At 41.3% G+C, this 12,988-nt stretch overlaps 2 protein-coding genes across 3 annotated transcripts; one reads left to right on the top strand and one right to left on the bottom strand.

The window, feature by feature from the left end:
- The first annotated feature begins 8,200 nt into the window (after window positions 1–8,200).
- On the top strand, window positions 8,201–10,423 carry LOC117547709 (zinc finger and SCAN domain-containing protein 20-like). Its single transcript, XM_034218490.1, has 3 exons — window positions 8,201–8,561; window positions 8,854–9,018; window positions 9,393–10,423. The coding sequence occupies exons 1-3, from the start codon at window positions 8,201–8,203 to the stop codon at window positions 9,647–9,649; spliced, it is 783 nt and encodes a 260-aa protein (XP_034074381.1). The 3' UTR covers window positions 9,650–10,423.
- Window positions 10,424–10,585: 162 nt separating this feature from the next.
- Window positions 10,586–12,280, bottom strand: LOC117547740 (protein ANTAGONIST OF LIKE HETEROCHROMATIN PROTEIN 1-like). Of its 2 annotated transcripts, none has more exons than XM_034218548.1 (2): window positions 12,006–12,280; window positions 10,586–11,847 (listed from the first exon to the last, which is right to left on the bottom strand). In XM_034218548.1, the coding sequence occupies exon 2, from the start codon at window positions 11,461–11,463 to the stop codon at window positions 10,780–10,782; it is 684 nt and encodes a 227-aa protein (XP_034074439.1). In that variant the 5' UTR covers window positions 11,464–11,847; window positions 12,006–12,280; the 3' UTR covers window positions 10,586–10,779. The 2 variants fall into 2 exon arrangements, with proteins under 2 accessions (XP_034074439.1, XP_034074440.1); XM_034218549.1 differs by having other exon boundaries at window positions 12,006–12,260.
- Window positions 12,281–12,988: the final 708 nt, after the last annotated feature.

A 12,988-nucleotide genomic window follows, 5' to 3' on the forward strand; every position in this document is an offset into this window, starting at 1 on the left:
AGAATGGTGATGGATGGAGCTGGGAAGAGAGAAGAATAAAGAAAACAGATCAACTTTATTATCGGATATTAAAAATTCAATTTCAAAACAAGTTGCCGCTCCTACAGTTTTCTAGTATGTAAAGATGATTTCACATGACCTATGCAAAATATCACACTCAATACATGTGTGTCTCTGGGGGGTGCATTGTGCCTTTGATGTATATAAATAATATACCATAACCAAATACTATTACGTACAGTGGAAATCAGGTTGCCAGAGCAGGTCAGTGTGCATGTTCCTCAACGTCTCAGCAGTTACAGGTGAGGTAAACAAAATAAAAGAGAAAAAGGTCAGTAACAACACTTTAAAGTAACAACACTTTGAATAATTATCTTTTCTAACAATTTTCTCTCAATAAGCACACAACGACTGTCTTTCCAACAAACAGATTGTCATCACAATGAAACACGTCCAGAAGAATGTCATGCAAAGCTCCCTGCCTGCCTTCGACTCTCCCTGAACTGCTTCCTTAGCACCCGGTGGAGGGCGCAGTAGGCTACTCTTCAAATGTTTCACGAAATACTTACCATCATGTTTGGTTACTGTTTAACATTTTGGTTTACTTCATGTAATACAATAATAACTTAATGGTAAGGCTACTAAAAATGACAAGGCTAAGTAATGTAATGCTAACTAACGTGCTCGCTACTCGTCGCTACTAGCTAGGTAGCTAACTTGACTATGCACATGAACATGAACAACATGTATATGACCTATGATATTACCTGATATGTCTGATCCAGCGACTCCTGGTCCTTTCATCAGACGGGAATCGATAGAAGGAGCAAGTGGTATGATCACTTTTATGACTACAACCTGGTACAAAGCACACAGGCATCTTGTAAAAGTGAATTTATTTTTAGCGATCTATAATTTATTGGAGGGAATAAATCAGTTATGAGATCTTCTTCTTCTTCACTTTAATTACGAGTCTTATTATAAATCACCGAGCATGCCTGTGACATCACTTACGCGACCCAGAATGGGATTTGGGATTTGTAGTCTTTGTAGTAGCGTATTTTTCATAGTCTTATATTTCAGCAGTTTTACGACAAAATGTGACTTTTTTGACATGGAAATTATTGTTTAAGATTGACAAACATCATATGTGTAGTTCGTGGCACAATTCAAACGGGATCAAAAGATATGTGTTCTCTCTCCATTGAATTCAATGTACATTTTTCGCTTCCGGGGTCCCATGGTCCGGAAGTAGATGGGCGTGACTTCGCCTCTCCATACTGTAAAAAGTACAAGTGCCGCCCTGTCTGTCAGCCTTCCATCTCGTGCACGCACAAATGTATCTCGTGCCCTCATTGGGCGTGCTGTCATTGGGCGTGCTGTCATTGGGCGTGCCCTCATTGGGCGTGCTGTCATTGGGCGTGCATTGCAGCAGTACTTCAATGGCTGCTTCTCAGGTCGACTATTTTCATTTCCTCGCTCCTCGGTCTCACCGGAAGTTGATTTGCCTGCGCCATCTTGAGTACCGTCCCATGGCTCTTATTTCTGCCAGAGGACCGATCATGGAGGAGCGATAACCGAGGAACCACCAGACCATCCTCCGATGAAATCCTCAGATACTCACCCCGCCCCCTTACTGTGTATCGCTCACTGATTGGACGAGGCAGTGCATGCACTGATCTGATGCTTCTTGACATGAGAGCAGTTTCCCAGCGGAGTGAAGAAAATAAATGAAACTCACGAGAGTCACTCCTCAGTTTATACCGTGTTTTGTTTCAATTCATGTATCATTTAGTTACAAATATGTGATATATCTGAACAACAAAGTGGTCAAAAATCATTTAATTCATTTTTTGGAAACATTTTCATGATCGCTTTTTTCGTTTTACATTTTCATTTATTGTCATTTCCATTCAGTCAGTCATTAAGTGCTATTAAAATGTTAATTTGCTACATATCCAAACAAACAAACAAAGTGTGCAATCCAATGAATGTTAATCTAACTGGGTTTTGATAGATAACATATCTCTTTTTCTTCTCTCAATTATTTTATTTCTATTGTGCACTCTAATCAATATTAATCAAACTATTGTTCGTTTATACATTTTAAGAATGGCGTTTATATTTTTTGAGAATTAATTCTTATTTTATTTTATTTATTGGGGTCTACAACAGATGATACAAATGTTTGTGTCAGTAAATGTGTACTAACAGAGGCGGGGGTGTGTGTGGAAATAACGGGGACAGAGCTGCTGTCAGACGATCAGCTGTGCAGCGTCATCACAAACGGACGTCGCTTCACGTGACGCTCCGGAGGAAAGGACGTCCCATTGCTCTTAAAACTCATTTCCCTGCTTCTCGTGGTTTCCTTGCGTCCCTCCATGCTTCCCTGGTGGGAGGGACTAAACGCAGGGAAACGACGCAAGTGAGGGAAGCAAGGATTTCATTTAATCGACCTGAGAAGCAGCCAGGCGGCCACTTTCACCAGTCTGCTGACGTCATGTGCGCGTTCATGTGTGTTGGAGGAGGTGCTCAAGTCTGAAGGAAGGGGCGGATTCTTTTCGGCTGTGTACTTTCAAATTTTAGTGCACTCGAGCCGGTTTCTGAAACTTACCTACCCCACCTTTAACAACTCTTTTTATGGGGTTCTTTTATTTGGGGTTAAGTACATTGTCAGAATAAGTGAGAAATAAATGTAACTTCTGTTAGACAGCTATCATACTGAATACATATTTACTGTGAATGTGTGCAAAAATGTATGGCATATACTATAGCTGTCTAACAGAAGTTAAATTCATTCCTCACTTATTCTGACAATGTACTTAACCCCAAATAAAAGAACCCAATAAAAAGAGTTGTTAAATAATAGTGAAGTCACGTTGTAATAACAATAACTCATCTCTCTCGAGTTTTCCTTTTGAGCTTTGCCAAAAGTCACTAGGCTTGTTTGAGACGCGTTGCGGCTCGCCTCGAAAGTAGACGAGAATAGCCGATCGCTTCTTCTTTCTTCTTCTTCTCTTCTTCTTCTTCTCTTCTTTCTTCTTAGTTCTTCTGTCTCTTCTTCTTCTTCTTCTTCTTCTTCTTCTTGCTCTCTTCTTCTTCTTCTTCTTCTTCTTCTTCTTCTTCTTCTTCTTCTTCTTCTTCTTCTTCTTCTTCTCCTCTCGGTTATTTGGCGGATTGCAAACCACTTGAAGGTGCATACCGCCACCTCCGGAGTCGGCTTGACTCGGTTTGCATTTATAAAGAATGCACACATGTGTTTAATCGTTAATGTCAGATATGTACTAAGTAAATACATTTGTTCCTGATCAAGATTAGATTCAACTTTATTGTTGTTGCACATATTACAGGTACTGAGACAACGAAATGCAGTGTAGCTTCTAACCAGGTGCAACAAGCAGTAAAGTGAAAAGTAATGTACACAATCTACAGAATAAAATATAGAATGAATTGAATGATGAATAAACAGTGAGGGCTATGAATACACTAGATATACACAGCAGCCTGAGAGCAGTATGAACAGTGTGTATGAATATGCTAAGATATATAAAGTATGAAAACGGTAAGCAGTGCAAGTATAGTATAAAATATATAGATATTAATTTCATGATGATAAATATTGTGGAACAATGATGAAAAATGGGAATGGATGTGGCGACGTAAAACTGACACAAAACAACAACAAACTTTTGCCGAGCCAATTGGAGAGTTTAATCACCAGCATGGGGTAAAAACCACCAATGAGCGCTCAGCTCGAGATACCAGCGAGTTTCCCATCAAGCATTTCGCTTCCGCAGCCCGTGGAGAGGAACTGCGCCGCCTCGCCGCGCCTCGCTCTCAAGGCTGCGGGCATCTTTGTCCCGCGAGATTTCAACGTCTCATGTGGGCGGGCCTCCAGAGCAAGTCGGACAAAATAACTAACCATCATGCAACGCACTAGCAAGACGTTGATCGCAACTGCGCAGGTCTGCGCAGGTCTCGCTTGTCTCAAACAAGCCTAATGTGTCAATGTTGTCCTACTTGGGTTGCCGTCCGGAGTTGTCCAATATGGCGGACCATCTCGCACATGCGCAGTACCGATCGGGCAGGGGGACGGATCGGGTAGTGACTGTGGCTGCTTCTCAGGTCGATTAAATGAAATCCTTGCTTTCCTCACTTGCGTCGTTTCCCTGCGTTTAGTCCCTCCCACCAGGGAAGCATGGAGGGACGCAAGGAAACCACGAGAAGCAGGGAAATTAGTTTTAAGAGCAATGGGACGTCCTTTCCTCCGGAGCGTCACGTGAAGCGACGTCCGTTTGTGATGACGCTGCACAGCTGTTCGTCTGACAGCAGCCAGCTATGTACCCGTTATTTCCACAAACACCCCCGCCTCTGTTAGCACACATTTACTGACATAAACATTAGTATCATCTGTTGTAGATCCAAATACATGAAATAAAATAAGAAGTCATTCTCAAAAAAGATAAACGCCATTCTTAAAATGTAAGCGAACAATAGTTTGATTAATATTGATTAGAGTGCACAATAGAAATAAAATAATTGAGAGAAGAAAAAGAGATAGCCTATGTTATCTATCAAAACCCAGTTAGATTAACATTCATTGGATTGCACACTTTGTGTGTTTGTGTGGATATGTAGCACATTAACATTTTAATAGCACTTAATGACTGACTGAATGGAAATGACAATAAATGAAAATGTAAAACGAAAAAAGTGATCATGAAAATGTTTCCAAAAAATGAATAAAATGATTTGTGACCACTTTGTTGTTCAGATATATCACATATTTGAAACTAAATGATACATGAATTGAAACAAAACACGGTATAAACTGAGGAGTGACTCCCGTGAGGTTCATGTATTTTCTTCACTCTGCTCTCATGTCAAGAAGCATCAGATCAGTGCATGCACTGCCTCGTCCAATCAGTGAGCGATACACAGTAAGGGGGCGGGGTGAGTATCTGAGGATTTCATCGAAGGATGGTCTGGTGGTTCCTCGGTTATCGCTCCTCGCTCCTCGCTCCTCGCTCCTCGATCCTCGGTCCTCCGGCAGAAATAAGAGCCATGGGACGGTACTCAAGATGGCGCAGGCAAATCAACTTCCGGTGAGACCGAGGACCGAGGAGCGAGGAAATGAAAATAGTCGACCTGAGAAGCAGCCTGTCACTACCCGATCTGCAGCTCTGCCCGATCTGCTGTGCGCATGTGCGAGATGGTCCGCCATATTGGACAACGCCGGACGGCAACCCAAGTAGGACAAAATTGACATCTAGACCGTCTGAACCATTCGCGAGTTTTTACATGTGACAAACGGTGATTTGCAGAGTTTTTACATGTGACAAACGGTTATTTGCATTGCATCTGACAGAATGAAGACTTTTGCATCTGACAGAATGAAGACTTTTGTGTTTTATTACAGAATGAAGACTTTTGCATCTGACAGAATGAAGACTTTTGTGTTTTATTATTTGGGGTTAAGACAGAGCCTATCATACTGAATACATATTAGAGCAAATCTCTGTTCTCAGTCCTTTTCTTCAGACTATTATTGCTACATTTGAAAGAGTCCTTACCAGCTTTGGAATTGTGTGTATATATATATATATATAGATATATATATATATATATATATATATATATATATATATATATATATATATATATATATATATATATATACAATTCCATATATATATATATATAGCACCTTCTGCCATATCGTCACCCTTTGCAGTGATTGACTTGAACACTGAGAATGTTTTTATGAACTTCAGACATTTTCATATACAAATGTGATCATACACCAACACACATTTTAGAGATATACATTTTTCACACACAACCATTTACTAAATTAAACCATATCCCATCATAATACGAGCAAATAAGAAGGCACAGCAATAAATATATTGTGTGTGTGTGGGTGGGGGGGGTGTTAAGATCCAGGTCCAATGGGGGCAGAGGGGAGAGGTGGGAGAGTTCAGCATCCTACAGGAAATGTCATTTGCATGTAATATTATTTATTCATATGGAATTATATAACTGGAGTTTGTTATCCTTTAATTTTGCTTGATTAATTAAAAAAACACAAACACAAACATAAAAAATGGGTCATTCAGGAATACAATTATTATATTATAAATAATAATAAAATAATAAATTATATTATAATATTGAATTAAATATGTTTTTGTATAGTATTATTTCATTTAGAAAGGCAATACAAATACAATAGAATAAAAATACAATACAAAACTTGGGACAGAGCTAAGTAACTGATCAGTTAGTCACAACACAAAATAACAGGAGAATGAGAATTAATTACCTTTTACTGTAAAGTTCGATGACGCACGGCGCATTTGATCTCGCTCATTTTTAGAGAGGTCTGTGTGAAATTCACCTTCAGTTCAGACATGTATTCTCTCAAATTGTTGTAAAACACTAAAGTCTTCACTCTGTCAGATGCAATGCAAATCACCGTTTGTCACATGTAAAAACTCTGCAAATCACCGTTTGTCACATGTAAAAACTTGCGAATGGTTCAGACGGTCTAGATGTCAATGTTGTCCTACTTGGGTTGCCGTCCGGTGTTGTCCAATATGGCGGACCATCTCGCACATGCGCACAGCAGATCGGGCAGAGCTGCAGATCGGGTAGTGACAGTGACAACAGGAACCACTGGACCTCTCTTGACGAAAGGAGAGGAGAAAATGCTGCCCCACAATGCATTGCAGCCGCAGCATTTGCCGCACAACAGTCGGCCGTTCACGGAAACAACCGATTATGACGAGAAATGATATCATGAAAGTTACGGTGCTTATTAAGCATTTTAAAACGTAAGTTGCCAAAGTGCTTTGTTCTGAACGTTCATCAGTATTATAATCAAAGAGAGAAATATGAACGTTAGTTTTTACTGAAATTATCAAATCAAGTCAACATTTCACAGTCTTTACTGAGCTGTGTGGAGTTTGTTCAACTTTTAAAATATGTTTGTTTCATTTTCCTTTTTTATTTCAATTCCAACTTTGGTCATGAAGAATATGTTTCTCTGTTGTCCACGTTCATAAAGCATAAAGCAACAGCATCAGAGCACGGTGCAGATCTTATTAAACATCCATGTTGTAGTCCGCTGTATAGAAAACTGTAGTTTCCATAGTTTCCCCACAGCAGCAGACGCACATTCATGACGTCCGCTGGCGCATCATAAACACGTCGGATAGTGAAAGTGCAGTCGGATTCTCTAATGGCGCGTTTCCACTGCAGTGGGTAGCTCGCTTTAAGCGTGCCGAGCCGTGCGGGGCCCGTTTTTGGTTGCGTTTCCACTTGGCCTAGTTTTGGCCCGGGGCTACTTTTTCACCTTTTTTCTGGCCCGACTAAATCGTGGTTCTAGGGCCAGGAACAACCAGGCTGAGTCGGGCTGAGTATGCTAAACTAGAGAGAGAATCGCTGGCAAGGGGGCTACAACTACAATAAGATGAACATATTTGACCGTGATTTAATTGTAATACACGTTTCAAAATGATGTCGAAGTAACAACATACTGATACCGGTTAGTAAAAACCATGAATTAATGCTTTGACAAGTCTGCAGACAGACGGCAGGCGAAAAACCCTTTTAAAATGCTTGTTTTCTAAATGGAGCTTGGCTAAGCTAACGTTATATAGGGTCCGACCGTCCACACTCACAACAACGGCCTATACAGACATAAATAAACCAGCGACTGTATTCGCCATGACACAGGCAGTCTGTGGTTTGTACTTGTTTAACTTTTGTCTAGTTTCTGAACAGATATGAGGAGCTGTGAGCTCTGAGTGCTAACAGCTAACGGCTGTGTTGTTTTTCTGGGGCTCTCATTGAAGATGACGTCACGGCTCCGCCTACACTGCGTTACTATAGTAACTGCCCCAGTTCCTAAACTGTAATGGAAGCGCAGCATTATGGCGCGTTTCCACTGCAGCGGGTAGCTCGCTTTAAGCGCGGCGAGCCGTGCGGGGCCCGTTTTTGGTTGCGTTTCCACTTGGCCTAGTTTTGGCCCGAGGCTACTTTTTCACCCTTTTTCTGGCCCGACTAAATCGTGGTTCTATCGAGGCCAACAAGCGGGGCCAACAACCGGGCGGAATATGCTAAACTAGTGACTGACTTAATCCCTAGTGTCGCATATATTAAGGTACGCTTGCAGCATTTTTGTAAACCTAAGAAAATGGCAAAGAAAAACATACCGTGGTCGATTGACGAAGTTGCGACGTTCCTCCAGCTGATTGCAGATGATACAATCCAGCGGGAGCTCGACGGCACAACTCGCAACCTAAAAGTTTTTCAGGAGGTCTCTGCACTGTTGTCCGAGCGCGGATTCTCAAGGACTTTCCAGCAGTGTAGGGAAAAACGGAAAAAGCTTAAGAGTGAGTATAGAGCCGTGAAGGACCACAACGGCCGGAGTGGTTCAGATAGGAAAAGCTGGAAGTGGTTCGACCTGTTGGACGCTATTTATGGCCATAGACCGGCCAACGTTGGGAGGGAGGGAGGCCTGGACTCTGCAACCGTGTTACTGGAGTCCCTGCATGGTAAGTCTTTGCTAACGCTCTGTTATTTGCTTGAAAGCGTTGTGTCCCTATCTATTCTAAAGCTCACTTCTAACAAACAAGTATTTTATCCTTACATTTATGTTCGTCAACCCATGCTTTTATGGAGCCCCGAAGAGCTACATAGCTAGCTGGCAGATAGCATTAGCTAGAGCTATTGTTTGCTAACACCACATGCGCCATTGTTTAGGTTCTTCTTTTCTACAGTTGTTGTTGCTATTTAGTATTGTGCTACAGTAGTTTGTGGAATTAACAAGTCATGTTGCTGTTCTAGATGATGCCATTGGGACTAGTGAGGAGGAACAGTCCCAAACAACGGGTGGTGGCAGTGTTCCGTCCTCAACATCATCAGAACACACCTCAACTCGACCACAGACACCAGTCGAGGAACCGACACCAACGCCGAGTGCCATCACGACACCGCAGCGTGTGGTTCTAGGTAAGAAATAGGTATGGTAAAACGACTGGAATTGTGACTTTTTTTTAAACTTTAGATCATCCATCGTCATTAAGTAAAATAAGCTATACCACTGTGTGGAAATGCTCTGTTACAAACTAGCTAGTACGCAGCTAGTACAATTGTGTGTGACATCCTATTATATACATATATTTATATTCATTATCAACAGGCTGGACATAATGTAATTCACTTTCACAATCATTGTAAACATCTAGGGCATAACTGTCTTTAGTTCATCCTTACTGTTGTTCTGCTTATACATTGTATTGTATCCTTGTGTGACCTGTACCTGTCCTGTGTTTTTCATTGTTATTGCTAATTCGTATTGCTATAATTATCTTATCGTCATACAGGCAAGAGGAAACGAGGAGGAGACGAGCTCCTAGCACAGCAGGCACGGCACCATGAACAGAACCTGGCCCAGGTGGATCGGCACTGGCAGCTGACCATGGAGGCTGCTGCCCGGGCGAGGGAGGAGGAAATGGCCTTGAGAAGGGAGGAGAACGCTCAAACTCATGCGTTTAACCTGGCCTTCCTGCGCACTCTCGGCCAGGTTCTAGGGGGCAGCCGACGTGGCCCGTCTCCTCAGGAAGACGAACCACCTCTGTAATTTTAATATTATTCAGTTTCATCTCTCTTGTTTTTGTTAATTTGAAAATGCAACATTTATACTTTCTTGTTTATTTCTTATCTTTCCTTTTTTTTTTTTATAATGCCATATCTATTTATGCTGCTGCAATACAAACATTTTTTATTTTGTATTTGTACAATGCCATGCCTTTTTATGCTGCAACAAAAAACACTTCCCAAATTGGGATTCAATAAAGTACTTCTCATCTTATCTCTTGTTGATAAATGCATCATCTGATTAACAAACTGATTTCCGTGAGCATGTAAACAAAGTCACTGGGTGGCCACTCACACACAAAATTACAGTTTTGGAATCCAATCATAAACTGAAATGTACAATTAAAGGGCTTTAAATCAGCAGAACAAAAACTCAGATTCACATGAGGCAGAAGTTATAGGCCTATATTTTTCCTAAATAAAAATAGGCTACAACTAATACCATTACTAATAATATTTGTGGATCTTTAAAAACAAAAGCCTACAATATCACTCAAAAACAATTGTAAAAATAGCCCAATTAAGATCTAGAGATATAAACATACATGAATTTATAAAGCAATAAGAAACACCATCAGTTAGGAAAAAGCCCATAAGATAAAAGTTAATTTTAAGAAGAGATTTAAAGCAAGAAATTGAGTTTGCTTGCTTGAGGTCCTCCTCTAAAACATTATTTGGTAACTGACACATTACTTAAAGTAAAATATTTCCTTTTACAAATAAACTGGAAGGGGGTATTTAGAAAAAAACAGAAAGAGAAGGGGGATAAGAGATCATTTGTGTTTATGTTTACTTTCATATTTGCTCAAATGTTCTTATTATGGGGAAGTACTTACTGGTGCTTGAAAATCAAATATTTACTAAATAGTCAATTCTGATAACATTTTTTTGTTTAAATCATTTGACAAACACATATGTGAAAGAGAAAAATAGATTTATTTATGTTAAATACAATGTAGTAATAATAAAAACAAAACAAAATGTCACTAGCCTTAATGGCCCACAATCTTTCAATGTCGTGTTTATAATTACAAACACAAGAAATGTATATCAACTTACTGAACCATGATGTTATGAACCAAAACATTCAAGTTTCCTGTATACAATGAATATTTAGCTATTCAGGTAGCGCATCAAACCCTCTCGTATTTCAGTGCCCTCCTCCTCTGCACCTTGTGCCACTGCTACCCCTGGCTCTGCTGCTGCTGGTGCATCCCACCCATCATCATAGGTCTCTCCATGACTCTCGCAGAGGTTATGCAGAGCACAGCATGTCAGCACCATGGATTTAACAAGTTTCACATCACAGTCATTTCTTTTCATGAGGCAACGCCACCTTCCCTTCAGTCTACCAAAAGCGTTTTCTACCACTACCCGTGCGCTGCAAATTCTCTTGTTGTAGAACACATGTTCTGCTGTCAGCCGTCCATTGTCAGGGAACGTTTTTATGAGCCAGTTTTGCAAGGGATAGGCATTGTCTCCCAGGATGTAATGGCCAGCATTCACCCCACCAATGTCCCTGGTGCAAGGTGGAAAGTAGTTGCCACGACTGGCTAACTCCCACAATGAGGACAGCCTCAAAACCCGAGCGTCATGCAAGCTCCCGGGCATTCCTGCAAACACATTCCAGAAATGTCCCTTTCCATCTACAACTCCTTGAAGGAGGATGGAGTGCCAGCCTTTACGGTTGAAATAGTCACAGTGGTATTCCTGTGGTGCCAAGATGGGTATGTGTGATCCATCAATAGCACCTACACACTGTGGGAGCCCCCACCTGTTCTCAGTGTAGGCAGCCATTTCTGCAAACTGCTCCCGGTCTGGTGAACGAATTAGTTCCGGTACCAACAACGTCTCTGCAGCAGCACAGAAGTCTTGCACACACCGGCACACAGTAGTCCTGCTCACTCCGAAAATAAGTCCAATGCTTCTTTACTCTGAGCCGGTAGAAAGCTTCCACAGTGCGATGGCCACCCTCTTCTTTAGAGGTATACACTCGCGGAATGTTGTGTCCTGTCTCTCCATCGCTGGCCGCAGTTTGTTGCACAGGTATACGTAGGTTTCCTCAGACATCCTGAAGTTCTCCACCCACTGAGTGTGTGTGAAAGATGGAACAATCACACCCCACCACTCGGTTGCTCGGTCAAGCATCCAAACACATGGTCTGCGGTGGCAACCTAACTTCTGAAATACACAAACAAAAGCATACATATTTTAATACGTAAAAGTGGTAGCTACAATTAATTAAATACTTGAAACACTTTTGTCATATAATGAGCGTGAAACACTTTTGTCGTATAGTGAGCGTGAAACACATTGCTAGTTAGCGAACATTAGCTTACCGAGTAGCGTTGTCGTTGAGTCGTCCTGGAGTAGTCTCTGCCGCGTTGTACGATTGCCATAAGTCTCCCCTCAGCTTCTTCTGTATTACGTCTTGCTATAAGCAGCCTTTTCCGAAACAAAGTTTTCCTTCTTGCTGTGATAAAAAACCACATACCAAGAAGCAAGGACACGATGGCTTCCACATCCTCCATTGTTGTTGTGTGTTTTGTGAGTTGTGTCGCATTGAAGATGACATCACGGCAGTTGTATGCAGCGTCGCTCCGCCCGCCAAAAAGCTGATCGCCCCGCCTACACTGCGTTACTATGGTAACTATCCCAGTTCCTAAACTGTAATGGAAACGCGGCATTAAAGTGAGCCGGGCTAAACCAAACCGAGCGAGGCCTGCAGTGGAAACGCGCCAAAAGTGAGTCGGGCCTAATAAGGCCTAACCAAACCGAGCGAGGCCTGCAGTGGAAACGCGCCATAAAGTAAGCCTACCGCAGTCTCTTCTCCTAAGTCCTTTTGAATTCTCCTATCCACTATCCCTTAACCCCGTGACGTTAAGGAATAGGAGATAGGGTTAGAATTTAGGAGCTGATTTTTGGATTATCCGACCGCAACCCCGTTGTTTTCACAAACACCCTGTTAGTACACATTTACGGACAACATTTGTATCATCTGTTGTAGACCCAAATACATTAAATAAAATAAGAAATCATTCTCAAAAAAGATAAACGCCATTCTTAAAATGTATAAACAAAAAAAGCGATCATGAAAATGTTTCCAATAAATGAATAAAATAATTTTTGACCACTTTGTTGTTCAGATATATCACATATTTGTAACTGAATGATACATTCATTGAAACAAAACACAGTATAGACTGAGGAGTGACTCTCGTGAGTTTCATGTATTTTCTTCACTCCGCTGCACATGTGTATGAGAATGGCCCTGACTCCATGTCAGCCCAGATCTAAACTCCTGGCAGGACAAGCTCCAGCT

The sequence above is a fragment of the Gymnodraco acuticeps genome, unplaced genomic scaffold, assembly GCF_902827175.1.
Source record: "Gymnodraco acuticeps unplaced genomic scaffold, fGymAcu1.1, whole genome shotgun sequence".
In the NCBI taxonomy this organism is placed as follows: domain Eukaryota; kingdom Metazoa; phylum Chordata; class Actinopteri; order Perciformes; family Bathydraconidae; genus Gymnodraco; species Gymnodraco acuticeps.

Bases quoted from the DNA above. Each gene is read 5' to 3' on its own strand.
- LOC117547709 (XM_034218490.1), top strand. From the start codon at position 8,201: ATGGCAAAGAAAAACATACCGTGGTCGATTGACGAAGTTGCGACGTTC. The intron at 8,562-8,853 runs GTAAGTCTTTGC...TTGCTGTTCTAG, and splicing joins GTTACTGGAGTCCCTGCATG to ATGATGCCATTGGGACTAGT. The intron at 9,019-9,392 runs GTAAGAAATAGG...ATCGTCATACAG, and splicing joins ACCGCAGCGTGTGGTTCTAG to GCAAGAGGAAACGAGGAGGA.
- LOC117547740 (XM_034218548.1), bottom strand. From the start codon at position 11,463: ATGGCTGCCTACACTGAGAACAGGTGGGGGCTCCCACAGTGTGTAGGT.